Below are 14,131 nucleotides of genomic sequence, written 5' to 3' on the forward strand. Positions count from 1 at the left end.
AAGAAGTCCAGGGAAAATATTCCTCATTCAGAAATGGGTAGCTCTTGGCCTACCCTGGAGTCTGAACAGAAAACACAACCCTGATGGTCTTTGTCCTCCTTGTTACCCTATTCAATGCCCCAGCAACAACACTGGGAGATCCCACAACCACTGGAGCACCATTGCTTTGCCCCTTGAGAGGGGTCAGTATACCACAGCTTTTTTCTATTCCCATCGCCCACAGACACGATCGGGGTAAATACTGGGGTCTCACTCCTGCAGCTACTGTCCTACCATGTAGCCAGAGTTTCTAACCAACACCAGCCAACTCCGCTCTTATCCTGTTGTATTGTCCCTTGTTTCAGTATAATACAATGGGTTTTGGATCAAACTATTGCGTTCTCCACTTGTATGAGAAATTCAATGATTCTCTGATCACCCTTTCCAACATGATCTCCAAATACAAGATCAGAACGCTCTCTCATTACCCAGAATGAGAAAAAGATAGCACAATCCCTTATAGTTTCAATAACACATTGTTTTGGAAAGCTATCGCTGATGCATTCTACTTAGTTCTCCTCAAGAATGCCTTGACTAATTTGATCTCTTCACATAATGTGCAAGTCTCCATCACACCTGTTGATCTAATCTAACATGCACTGGATATTTTTATTTATTGCTCTGCCACTGTAATGTTATTATTTAATGCCACCACTGGGTCCTACTGCCTCTCGTCTTCTACCATTTTTCCCACACTCTCCTGGTATCCCATGTCTCCCAGTATCCCGTAACCCCTGCAACCCTCTGAGCCCTCCTCTTTTTACCTCCTTACTTCCTACAATCCTTCTGACCCTTTACCGACTCCTGACCCCAACTCCACCTCCTGCTATGCCTTCAACAGCCTGTCGACCTTCCTCTCTCTGAAGCAGAGCTTTCTGTCCTCAGCAAGGGCTTTCCATTCTCCATCATGTGCTTACACCTCAATGAGTTCAGAATTCAGAATCAGGTTTATCATCACCAAGATATGATGTGAATTTGTTGCTGGGTGGCAGCAGTACAGCAAAGGGAAAGACAAATAGCTGTGCATTTCAAAAATAAATGAACAGTGCACAATAAAAGGTTAATAAGTTGGTATTTATGCTTGTTCCAATTACATCATAATGCCAACCACTTCTGTTGTCTCTGAACCTGTATCTCTTTGACAAGGAGTACCCACTCCTCACTGATGACCCCTGCACTCCTGCCTCAAATCTACACCACCATGGCCATTTGCTTATGTTCTTCGAAAGACCCAACACCAACTTCTTAATATGAACATGTCTAAATCATCAGTAGACCCCTCACTGATCTCACTATGACTTTGGTCATTCTAATGAACTCTAAGCTTAAATGCACAACAGGAGTGTTTCCCATTTTTAGCTTTCAGACTCAGAATTATTTTGAAATCTACAAACATACCCTGACCAGAATATCTTGAGCACTTTGTTTATTTTCTTACCAGAGATACGCATTTGATTATCTTTCAGCTTGCTGTCCATTTCCTGTATATGGTCAAAATTATGTTTTTCCTCTTCCAGGAAATCAGTGAGGACAGTGCACCACTGCAGAGAAGAGAAGATACAACCATTCATGTCCAATTCTCTCCCATCACATCAATCCACAGGAACAGACAACATCTTGTGATGGAGATTGGTAGACAATTAAGAAACTTCTCTTACCAATCTACAGAAAATTTGTAAAACCACAAATGGAGACTATATAGAATTTATATTGTGGCTTTCAATGCAGGCAGATTTGATTTTAAAATGATACAAGGATAAATTATAAAAATGACACACAGATGTGATGAAGAGCAGAGAGATAGGTTCTGTGAATGGACAAGGATCAGGCAAATTGAGCACAATTTGGAATAATACAAAATATCCATTATGGCAGAAATATTAATAAAGCATATTAGCAAAATGGAAGAATTTGTGAAATTCTGAGATGTCGAGGGATCTGGGTGTTCACATGCAAGATTTACAAAATGTTCGTGTGCAAGTATGTGGGAGAGAGAGTGTGTAACAAAAGTGAAGGGAAATACTTTGGTTATATCAGGTTTTGGTGAGATTACATCTGGAATTGGGACAGTATAGGTCTCCTTTAACACTGACACACTGGAAGCAGTTCAGTGATGGGTTCCTGGACTGATACCTGGATAGAAAGATAACCTTATTAGAGAAAGTAGACAGCTTGGGACTATACGCATGTGAGAAAACCCAGAACTATGGTCACAGTCTGGATGTTTGTATATGGAAGATGGTCATGAATCGCAAAGCTGAGTTAGAAAAACAGGCAACTTGATCAATGGAAATATGAGACAAGCATTTTATTCTCAATGCCTGTTTGTTTTTTAGAACTCTGTGCATTGAAGCACAGTAGAAGCAGAGTTAGGATTTTTAAGGGAGAGATTGGAAGACTCTTGAAAACTAGCATTAAAAAATAATACCCACAGTGCATGGATACTCTGCCCCATTACTGATTGTCCAACCATTGATTTCCCTCCCACATCCCATGAACATCTCCCTATCATGTACTCCACCCATAGAATCCCCTCCCATTGTCCCACAAGCACTTACCACCATCACTGACAAACCACACTGATTGAAGCTTCTGCCATGATCCCATAGGAACTACTCCCATTAACGAAAAACCCCACCTACTACTGCCACAGCCCCACAGGCACTACCCCCATCATAAACAATCCTCACCAAATGTAACTCCTCCAAGAATCCACCATTACTGGTTTCCCAATCATAAACGCACTCCACCCAGTTGATCCCATTCCAGATGTTATGGAGAGAGGAAGTCAAATTCACCTTTGTTGGGTGAATGGAAGGAGGTAGAGAGGGGAATTTTATGAATCCATACAAGGCAGAGGAAGCAAAAGATATGAGAATTGAAAAGTAAATGCCTATATGTAAAATATTGAACACACCTCCATCTCATTTCTAGTCTTTCCTTTATACTCCTTGATGGCCTTATCAAGATCCTTCTGAAGCTCCTGGAAACCACCAGGTATCTGGTAATGTCCAGATGTCAGGTTTTCTTTAATTGATGACATTACTTTTTTTAGAAGTGTCTCACATTCCGCTTGTGACCTTTTCTTCATGTTGACCATGACAGCATTGTAGGTAGAACTCATCTTCTCCTGGAAGTGATGGAAAGCTGGACAGTAAACTAGGAAAGAAAGTGTTTTACACTGACCAGTGTCTCTCAGTGCCTCGCTCTTAAGGGTATATCTGCATGCCAACTATATCTCTGAGTTGCTGTCTCTCAAAGAGATGATCTGCACACTAACTGTATCTCTGAGTTCCTCATTTCTCAGGGAGAGATTTGTACTCTGATCACTGTCTCTCAGTCCATCTCTCTCAGTAAGAGATCTGTACACTAACAATATCTCTGAGTCACTCTCTCTCTCAGGGAGAGATCTGTACACTAATTGGGAGGGACCTGTATACAGACCAGTGACTCTCCACCACTCTCACTCAGGGAGTGAAATATACTGTCCAGTGTCTCACTCCCTCATGTTCATGATGATGTCTTTGCTCTCTGTCTCTCAGTCTATGTCTGTAAGGGTTGGATCCAGGGACTGTTTTTCAGAGATCAGATAGCAGGTAATCACTGAAGATTAGAAGCTCACCTCCAGCTGTTTGATGTGTTTGTCACTGTTGTTGTTCATAGATCTTTTCTGGAACATATCGAATGCCTCTAAACTCCTCTTATTGTATAGTTCTATGAGTTTTCTCACAGAATAACAATTAGATTCTGAGAATTCTTTCATTGAATCATCATAGAATTTCAGGGCGTCATCTGCTGCTGCTTTATTTTCCACCTCCACTACTCTGGCGACACTGCTCTCCACACATGGTAGGACCCCATCCGCCATCATGCCCACGTACACCTTGGCCAATTCAACAAATCCTGTGTGGGATATTTTTGGAGGTCAGTACCTGGAGATCTGATCACAACCTTAATCCCCACTCTCCATATATCAACATACCCAACCCATTATCATTCACAGCCAACACACACAAAATGCTGGTGGAACATAGCAGGCAAGACAGCATCTATAAGGAGAAGCACTGTCGACATTTCAGGCCGAGACCTTTTGTCAGGACTAACTGAAAGGAAAGATACTAAGAGATTTAAAAGTAGTGGGTGGAGGGGGAAAGGCGAAATGATAGGAGAAGACCGGAGGGGGTGGGATGAAGCCAAGAGCTGGAAAGGTGATTGGCGAAAGTGATACAGAGCTGGAGAAGGGAAAGGATCATGGGACCGGAGGCCTCGGGAGAAAGAAAGTGGGGGGGTACACCAGAGGGAGATGGAGAACAGGCAGGGTGATGGGCAGAGAGAGAAAAAAAGAAAAAAACAATTAAATATGTCAGAGATAGGGTAATAAGGGGAGGAGTGGCATTAACGGAAGTTAGACAAGTCAATGTTCATGCCATCAGGTTGGAGGCTACCCAGCCGGTTCTCATGCTGTCCTATCATTCATACTGCCAACGTGATCTCACCACTTTCCCATTCAATCCCACAGTCCACACTCCCAATGGGAATCCAACCCTTCCGATTCAATCCCACAATTCATATTCACAATGGGACCCAACACCTCCCCATTCACTCGTAGTGAACTCCATCTCTTTTCATTCATCTTACCCTGAACACACTTGCTGATATCCCACACTGTCCCACTCATTTCCAATGGAATTCCAAACCCATCCCATTCACTTCCAATGTACACATTTCCAATGGGATCTCAGCCGCTTCCCGTTCACTTCTCTTGTACACAGTTCCAAAGGCATCTAAATCCCTTCGCATTCAATCCTACTGTCCACATTCCCATGTACTCTGATAGTATATTCCCATTCCAACTGAGTATTTCAGGCCAAGACTCTTCACTGGGGCTGGAAAGGAAGAGGAGGAATCAGGATAAGAAGGTGGGGGAGTGAGAGGAAGAAGTCCAAAGTGGCAGGTGAGAGATGAAACCGGGAGAGGAGAAGGGGGTTGAAGTAAAGAACTGGGAAGTCTTTACTTCCAGTGAATGTGATAAAGAGCTGGAGTCAGTGGTGGGGGTGGGGGGGGATGTGACAGGAGATGACTGAAGCTCATGGAAGAAAGGGAAGGGAAGAAGCAACAGAAGAAAGTGATGGGCAGGTAAGTAGTTTGAGAAATTGATGTTCATCAGGTTGGAGACTACCCAGAGAGTTTATACCCTGGCCTCATCATGGCAAAAGAGGCCACGGACAGACATGTTGGAATGAAATGGGATTGAAATAGGTGGCCACAAGGAAATCCCGGTTGTTGTGGCAGATGGGGTAAAGGTGCTTAACATGATAGCATGAACATCAATTTCTTGAACTCCAGTAATTTTGCCCCCCAACATCTCCTTCACCATTCCCCATTATTGTTTCCTGCTCACACCTTCTCTTCTCACCTGCCCATCACCTCCATGTTGTGCTCCAAACCCTTCCCCTTCTTTCCTGATCTTCAGTTCTCTCCTATCAGATTCCCCCTTTCCCTGCCTTCATCTCTCACCAATCGACTTCCCAGCTCCTTTCTTCACCCCTCCCCTTCTTCCGATTTCCAACTTGTACTTTTTCCTCTTGCCCCCACCCTCATCTTCTTATTCTGATTTATCCCCTTCCTTTCCAGTCTTGATAAAGGGTATTGGCATGAAATATCAACTGTTTATTCTTTTCCATAGATGTTGCCTGGCTTGCTGAGTACCCTCAGCATTTTGCGTGTGTTGCTTCAGATTTCCAGCATCAACATATTTTCTCATGCCAGGTTAGTGTGTTATACTGAAGAGAGGTGGTGAGGTTTTGCCGATTTACTCACTCCTGCCCGTGACCAGGTGACCCCCAACAACCCTCTTGACTTTTGTGTGGTTGTGAATGTAATTGTTGAGGTTTTTCCGCTCCTTGACAAAACCCTCATCCAGATCCTTGTCCTCCAATTCCTGGAGCTGCCCAACATTATTTGGGTGTGTGGGAAAGGGAAATGCAAAGCAGCAACGTGAGGGAAAATGATTGCGGATACACCTGCGGAGTTCATTATATTCCTTGTCCTGCTTTCTGATCTCACCTGTGAAAAAAAGAACCAGGAATCAGGCAGGAATCACCCTTACTGAGTCTGTTCTCCCATTCCCAACATGGCAACTGTTACCCCCAGGGCTGTGGGGAGGAATAGGGGAAGGACAGGAAGGAAACAGAGGGGAAGCAGTTTGCAAGATGTGTTGGTAAGGAACAGAATGTGTGGGAGGGGCATCAAGTGCATTGTAGTTGGGCCATGGAGGGGAATGATGTGACATTGGTGTTGCACAGGGTAGTTGAGGGTCATATTGATTGAGAGGGGTGTGTATGTAGGAGAGTGGCACCCTGCCAATCAGCTGAGATGTCAGCTTGGTGGAAATGCTGCATTTATACCATCAAACCAGAGGACGGTGTACATTGGTATTAAGTCTTTGCAGAGAATTGTGAGGAAATGTGAATATGAACAGGACAGGGAAATGCAGAGGAAGTGGAGAATAAGAGAGGTCAATGGGTTTGGAGCCCCTGGAGAGTGTGCGCACAGATTCTCAAAGGTAAAAGTTTGCCCCTTCCTCCACCACCCTTTCACACACTGACTTCAGTGCTCCCTCCCTTCTCTGGCCCCTTTCCAAGTTTGCCCTATCTCCCCAGAGACGGATACTGCTGTATACTGACTGTTCTTCAATTTCAGACTGTATTCTAGGTACTCATTTGGAGTCACAGGTATTCCATCAATCGTCATTTTCAGAGTCATATCACGAATCAGCCAGACAAATTCAGGGAAGAAACGGACAAAATCCCAACTGTCAGAGTCGTCAGGCTGGGACTTCATCTGGATCCGCTTCGACAGTTCAGTCACAAAACTGGGAGCAACATCAAGGATAAAGGAATGAATGGTTGGCAGGAAAATGGTGAGGAATGTCAGTCACTGTACAGATCTGTCCCGGAGGCAGAAACACTGAGAGGCACTAGTCAATGTACAGCTGAAAGAGAGACAGAGGCATATTAGAGTACGTGTCCGCCCTTCAGAGAGAGGGACTGAGAGACACTGGTCAGTGCAAAGATCTCTCCCTCAGATAGAGTGTAACTAAGGACACCTGTCATTAAGGAGATATCTCACTGAGAGAGACAGACTGAGAGACACTAGTCAGTCAACACACACAAAATGCTGGTGGAACACAACAGACCAGGCAGCATCTATAGGAAGAAGCACTGTCGACGTTTCGGGCTGACACCCTTCGTCAGGACTAACTGAAAGAAAAGATAGTAAGAGGGAAATGCAAAATGATAGGAGAAGACTGGAGGGGGTGGGGTGAGGCTAAGAGCTGGAAAAGTGATTGGCAAAAGGGATACATAGCTGGAGAAGGGAAATCCCTATCTCTTACTATCTTTTCTTTCAGTTAGTCCTGACGAAGGGTCTTGGCCCTAAACGACAACGGTGCTTCTTCCTATAGATGCTGCCTGGCCTGCTGCGTTCCACCAGCATTTTGTGTGTGTTGCTTGAATTTCCAGCATCTGCAGATTTCCTCGTGTTTGCGACACTGCTCAGTGTACAGATCTCCCCCTCAGAAAGAGGGTGACTAAGAGACACATGTCATTTGTGAGGATTTCTTCCTGAGGGTGAGGGTCACGATGAGTAAAAGGCAAAAGCTGCAGGTAGTAGAGAACTCAAGATGTCAAAAAATATTGTAACTTTGGTAAAGAAAACGGGACATGTCATGATTCAGATGTATGCAGTTGGAATCAAGTGAATCATTGAACAGATATAGAGGAATCCAGTGTAAACTCAAGATGGAAATTTGGAGGGTGAAATGAAGAATAAAGTGACATTAGTTAAGAAAATTAAGGAAAACTCCTGGTGACTTTCAAAATATATTAATGAAAAAAGAGTAACATGGCGGCAAGCCAGGCCCCTGAAAGAGCAAGATGGAAATGTAATTGTGGAACTGCAGGAGATAGGCACAGTTCTCAAGCATTATTTCACTGTCAAAGTGAAAAAGAGTACCAGTAAATGCAATAGGATCCTGATCAGCTGGGCACCTGGGCTCAGGAATTCCAAAAGGAATTCAGATAAGTATGTAGAGTTACATTTTGGAAGGATTAATCATTGAAGGACTTTTGAAAGCAATGGTCTTGGTACCTTTCTGCAACAGAAGGACCTCGGTGAGGAGGTGCTTGGTTCCCTTAAAGGGGAATCAGAAGTAGGGAGATTGAAGGTGTGAAGAAAGTTTTTCATAAGCTGGTCTTCATCAGTTAGGGCTCTTAGTTTGAAGTGGCTGGTTACAGTAAAGTTATACAAAGCATATACAAAGGTGTGGTCACACTTGGAGTAATGTGTACAGTTCTGGTCATGCGGTGATAGCAAGGATGTGATTAAACCAGAAAGAGAGCAAGAAATCATTCATGGAACTGAGAGGTTAGACATCTTTGCCGTTATTCTTTGGCGCATAGAAGATTGAGGGGTGATTGGGCTGTAAAAACAAAATCATGATGGGCATTGATAGGGTCAGTGATCTTTGATTGCAAGGTTCTGGAAATGAAAACTACAGGCTAGAGTATTATGGTTAGACTGAAAGGATTAATAAGAATCTGAGTTGTCAATTTTTTATTCACAAAGGGTGGTGATTATATTTACCCAGCCAGCAGAAGAAGTGGGTGAGGCACGTACATGAGACACATTTAGAAATATAGAAAACCTACAGCATAATACAGGTCCTTCGGCCCACAAAGTTGTGCCGAATATGTCCCGACCTTTGAAATTACTAGGCTTACACATAGCCTTCTACTTTTCAAAGCTCCATGCACCTATCCAAAAGTCTCTTAAATGACCCTATCATATCCGAGGCAACCACTGTTGCTGGCATCCCATTCCACGCACTCACCACTTTCTGCGTAAAATACTTAGCCCTGACATCTCTGTGCCTACTCCCCAGCACCTTAAACCCGTGTCCTCTTGTGGCAACCATTTCAGCCCTGGGACAAAGTCTCTGACTATCCACACAATCAATGCCTCTCATTATCTTATACACCTCTATCAGGTCAGCTCTCATCCTCCGTCACTCCAAGAAGAAAAGGCTGAGTTCATTCAACCTGTTTTCATAAGACATGCACCCCAATCCAGGCAACGTCCTTGTAAATTGCTTCTGCATCCTTTCCATGGATTCCACATCCTTCCTGTAGTGAGGCAACCAGAACTGTGCACAGTACTCCAATTGGGGTCTGACCTGGGACCTATATAGCTGCAACATTACCTCTCGGCTCCTAAATTCAATTCCACAATTGATGAAGGTTGATACACTGTATTCCTTCTTAACCACAGAGTCAACCTGCACAGCTGCTTTGAGAGTCCTATGCACTCGGACCCTAAGATCCATCTGAATCTCCATACTGCCAAGTGTCTTACCATTAATACTATGTACTGCCATCATATTGGACCTACCGAAATGAACCACTTCGCACTTTTCTGGGTTGAACTCCATCTGCCACTTCTCAGCCCTGTTTTCAATCCTATCAGTGTCCTGCTCTGACAGCCCTCCACACTAACCACAACATCTCCAACCTTTGTGTCATCAGCAAATTTACTAACCCATCCCTCCACTTCCGCATCCAGGTAATTTATAAAAATCACAAAGAGTAAGGGTCCCAGAACAGATCCCCGAGGAAGACCACTGGTCACTGACATCCATGCAAAATATGGCCTGTCTACAACCATTCATTCCCTTCTATGGGCAAGCCAGTTCTGGATCCACAAAGCAATGTCCCTTTGGATCCCATGTGTCCTTACTTTTTCAAGAAGCCTTGCATGGGGTACCTTATATGCTGAAATCCATATGCACTACATCTACTGCTCTTCCTTCATCAATGTGTCCAGTCACATCCTCAAAAAATTCATTCAGGCACGACCTTCCCTTGTCAAAGCCATGCTGACTATTCCTAATCATATTATATCTCTCAAAATGTTCATAAATCCTGCCTCTCAGGATCTTCTCCATCAATTTACCAATCACTGAATTAAGACTCACTGGTCTATAATTTCCTGGGCTATATCTACTCCCTTTCTTGAATAAAGGAACAACATCCACAACCCTCTAATCCTCCAGAACCTCTCCTATCCCCATTGATAATGCAAAGATCATCGCCAGAGGCTCAGAAGTCTCCTCGCTCACCTCCCACAGTAGCTTGGAGTACCCCTCATCTGGTCCCAGTGACTTATCCAATTTGATGCTTTCCAAAAGCCCCAGCACATCCTCTTTCTTAATATCTACATGCTCAAGCTTTTCAGTCTGCTGCAAGGCATCACTACAACCACTAAGATCCTTTTCCATAGTGAATAGAAACATAGGATCATAGAAAACCTACAGCACAATACAGGCCCTTCGGCCCACAAAGTTGTGCCGAACATGTCCCTACCTTAGAAATTACTAGGCTTACCCATAGCCCTCTATTTTTCTAAGCTCCATGTACCTATCCAGGAGTCTCTTAAAAGACCCTATCATATCCGCCTCCACCACTGCTGCCGGCAGCCCATTCCATGCACTCACCACTCTGAGTAAAAAATTTACCCCTGACATCTCCTCTGTACCTACTCCCCAGCACCTTAAACCTTTGTCCTCTTGTGGCAACCATTTCAGCCCTGAGAAAAAGCCTCTGACTACCCATACAATCAATGCCTCTCAACATCAATGAATACTGAAGTAAATTACTGATTACATACCTCTGCTGTTTTCTCCAGTTCTCCAGTTCCATACACACTTTCCCACTGTCACTTCTTTCACATCTTATTCACTTGTTCTTCACATATTCATAGAATGCCTTGAAGTTGTCCTTATTCCTGCCCGCCACAGCCTTCTCATGGTCCCTTCTGGCTCACCTAATTTCCTTCTTAATCTCCTTCCTGTTAGCCTTATAATCTCCCAGATATCTAACATTACCTAGCTCTTCGAACCTTTTGTAAGCTTTTCTTTTCTTCTTGACTAGATTGATTACAGCTTTTGTACACCACGGTTCCTGTACCTTCACAACTTCCCTATCTCATTGGACCATAGCTATGCAGAACTCCTCATAAATATACCCTGAACATTTGCCGCATTTCTTATGTACTTTTCCCAGAGAACATCTGTTCCCAGTTCAGGTTTCCAATTTCCTGCCTGATAGCCTCATAATTGCCTTTACTCCAATTAAACACTTTCCTAACTTGTCTATTCCTATCTCTCTCCAATGCTATGGTAAAGGAGATAGAATTATGATCACTATCTCCAAAATGCTTGCCCACTGAGAGATGTGACAGCTGACCAGGTTCATATCCCAGTACAAATTCAAGTACAGTCTCTCCTCTTGCAGGCTTATCTACATATTGTGTCAAAAAACCTTCCTGAACACACCTGACAGACTCCAGCCCATCTAAACCCCTTGATCTAGGGAGATGCAATCTCCCATCATGACAAGTCTGTTATTATTATACCTTTCCAGGATCTGTTTCCTAATCTGCTCCTAGATATCCCTGTTACTACTGGGCGGCCAATAAAAAACAGCCAATAAAGTTATTGACCCCCTTCCTGTTGCTAATCTCCACCCACCAAGACTCCAATCTCTCCATGGCCATGACACTATCTCTGATCAACAGTGCCATGCCCCACCTGCCACTGTTTTGCCTCCCTCCCTATCCTTTTTGAGACATCTAAAACCCTGTACTTGGAGTAACTGTTCCTGTTCCTGAGCCATTCAAGTCTCTGTAATGGCCACCACATCGTAGCTCCAAGTACTGATCCATGCTCGATGCTCATCTGTTTTGTTCACAATACACCTTGCGTCCCTTCTCTATCACTTGCCTATTCCTCTCCTCGCTTTGTCTATTTGTGAGCCAGCCACCTCTTCCCCAGTCTCTTCAGTCTGGTTTCCACCCCCCCCCCCAACAATTCTGGTTTAAACTTTCCCCAGTAGCTTCAGCAAACCTCCCCACCAGGATATTGGTCCCACTGGGATTCAAGGGCAACCCATCCTTTTTGTACAGGTTATACTTTCCTCAAAAGAGGTCCCAATCATCCAGAAATCTGAATCTCTGCCCCCTGTTCCAAACCCTCAGCCACATGTTTATCCTCCACCACATTCTATTCCTATATTCACTGTCACATGGCAAAGGCAGTAATCCCAAGATTACTATCTTTGCGGTCCAGTTTCTCAACTTCCTTCCTAACTCCCTGTAGTCTGTTTTCAGGACCTCTACCCTTTTCCTATCTATGTCATTGGTACCAATAAGTACCATGATCTCTGGCTGTCGTGATATCACTGCAGGATATTGTGGTCGCAATCTGAAATATCCCGGGTACTGGTACCTGGGAGGCAAACTACCATTGGAGTTTCGTTCCTGCGTCCACAGAATTGCCTGTCTGACCCTTCCTAATTATAGAGTCCCCTATCACTAATACCTTTCTTTCCTTTCTCTACCCTTCTGAGCCACAGGGCTAGACTCTGCCAGAGGCACAGCCACTGTTGCTTCCCCAGGTAGGCTGTCGCCCCCCCCCCCCCCAACAGTACTCAAACAGGAGTATGTGGACAGGTATGAAGATGACAAGAATTCAACAGGATATGGGAACATGCAGGAAAATGGGATCAGCTTGAGAATGGATTTTAGTTGGCATGGACAAGCATGGCCGAAGGGATGCTTTACCTGCTATATAACTCAATGACCCTATCATTGAGAGACAATGGCCAGTGTACAGATATATGCCAAAAGTAAGGGACACCCTCTGAGAGAGACAGGGGCTGGGATTAACTGGTCAGTGTACAATCTCTCCCCAACAGAGTGGGACTGAGAGACATCAATCACCGTGCAGATATTCCCGAGAGACATTGGTGACTGTACAGATATCACTCTGAAATAGAAGGACTGGGAGACACCAGTGAAGGATACTGTAGGTCTTGCAGGGATCGCTGGTCGATGTTTTTTTGACCATTGTAAATGAAGATGCTGCTCAGAAGGACCGCCAGTGAATAGATGGAATGATCATTGTGGATGTCTCCCTGCAGGTTGGACCGAAAACCAGTTAGTGAAAGTCCTTGATCAGAGATCAGTCTAATAGATAAGCATCCCATTTCTGGTCATTTCTTGCTCAGTGTTTACAGAGGTTGGTGGGTGAGGCTTCCACCCACAGCATCCTTCCTGTCAATGCCACCAGTGGCCGGTGAATGGCCAAGGGAAGCCTTACTCAGCCAGTGCTGGGGGAGAGCATACTGTCATGGTACCTTAACATCCTTTTCATATGGGATGATGGGAATGGGAATTGGTGTGAGTAGGATAGGAAGCTTGGGATGGGTAATGGTCTTGTATCACATACAATTCCAATGGAAAATATGGCAGAGTTCCTCCCTGAAGGTCAGCATGACGCTGTGATGACAATGTTAATTAATTAACAAATTAATTAATTTTTACTTTAAATTGAGATTGTAAACAGCATTTAAACATCCACGCTGCCTGTGGTGGGATTTGAACTCTGGTCTGTGGATCTTTCCTCTGTCTGTGAGTTACACATTTGGTAATTAAACCACTGCTCTGAGGAGGGAGATAGTTGAGAGGGAGGGACTGACCTTCTCAGGATCTCCCAGACCCTCGGTGTCCAACAACAGGAGGACCTCATTGGGTCTCTGAGGGAGGGTTCGAAACCACATCCAGATTCCTTTAGTGTGAGACTGGACAGTTGAATCTACTGAGAATACTGCAGAGGGAGAGAGATAGAGAGACAGAGAGGTAAAATTTGCAAGAAAATAAGTGGATCTATGGTCTTCCATAACCCAAAGATATACAGGTTTTTGAGTGAGGAATAGGGTTCGGGCAGAATTGATGGAAGCTTGAGAAGATTAAAATCGTTCTCATGTAGAATTCCTGTAAAAGAAAAATTGATGGTTAGTTTTACAGCAAGTAATTTTGGTCGCCATTAACGAGACTAGTGTGCTCTCTGCATCCGAGATATGAAGCTGGCATGCAGTGTAAATTCCCCAGGTCTCTCTAGATCCATTTCGCAAAACAGTGATTGGAACACCAATGTGACACCAACGGATGTCTCTAGCTCATCTCCCACTACTGA

At 44.2% G+C, this 14,131-nt stretch overlaps 1 protein-coding gene across 1 annotated transcript in view; it reads right to left on the bottom strand.

Moving 5' to 3' along the window:
• Positions 1-3,649: 3,649 nt before the first annotated feature.
• LOC132382796 (guanylate-binding protein 1-like) overlaps positions 3,650-14,131 on the bottom strand; it is a 28,544-nt gene continuing 18,062 nt past the window's right edge. The window contains exons 3-7 of the mRNA XM_059953257.1: positions 13,635-13,762; positions 12,961-13,070; positions 6,726-6,913; positions 5,860-6,105; positions 3,650-3,942 (exon numbers count right to left, since the gene is read on the bottom strand). Coding sequence (XP_059809240.1) covers positions 3,650-3,942; positions 5,860-6,105; positions 6,726-6,913; positions 12,961-13,070; positions 13,635-13,762 — 965 coding nt within the window. The remainder of the gene's footprint in view (positions 3,943-5,859; positions 6,106-6,725; positions 6,914-12,960; positions 13,071-13,634; positions 13,763-14,131) is intronic.

Source organism: Hypanus sabinus, chromosome 29, assembly GCF_030144855.1.
Source record: "Hypanus sabinus isolate sHypSab1 chromosome 29, sHypSab1.hap1, whole genome shotgun sequence".
Lineage (NCBI taxonomy): Eukaryota > Metazoa > Chordata > Chondrichthyes > Myliobatiformes > Dasyatidae > Hypanus > Hypanus sabinus.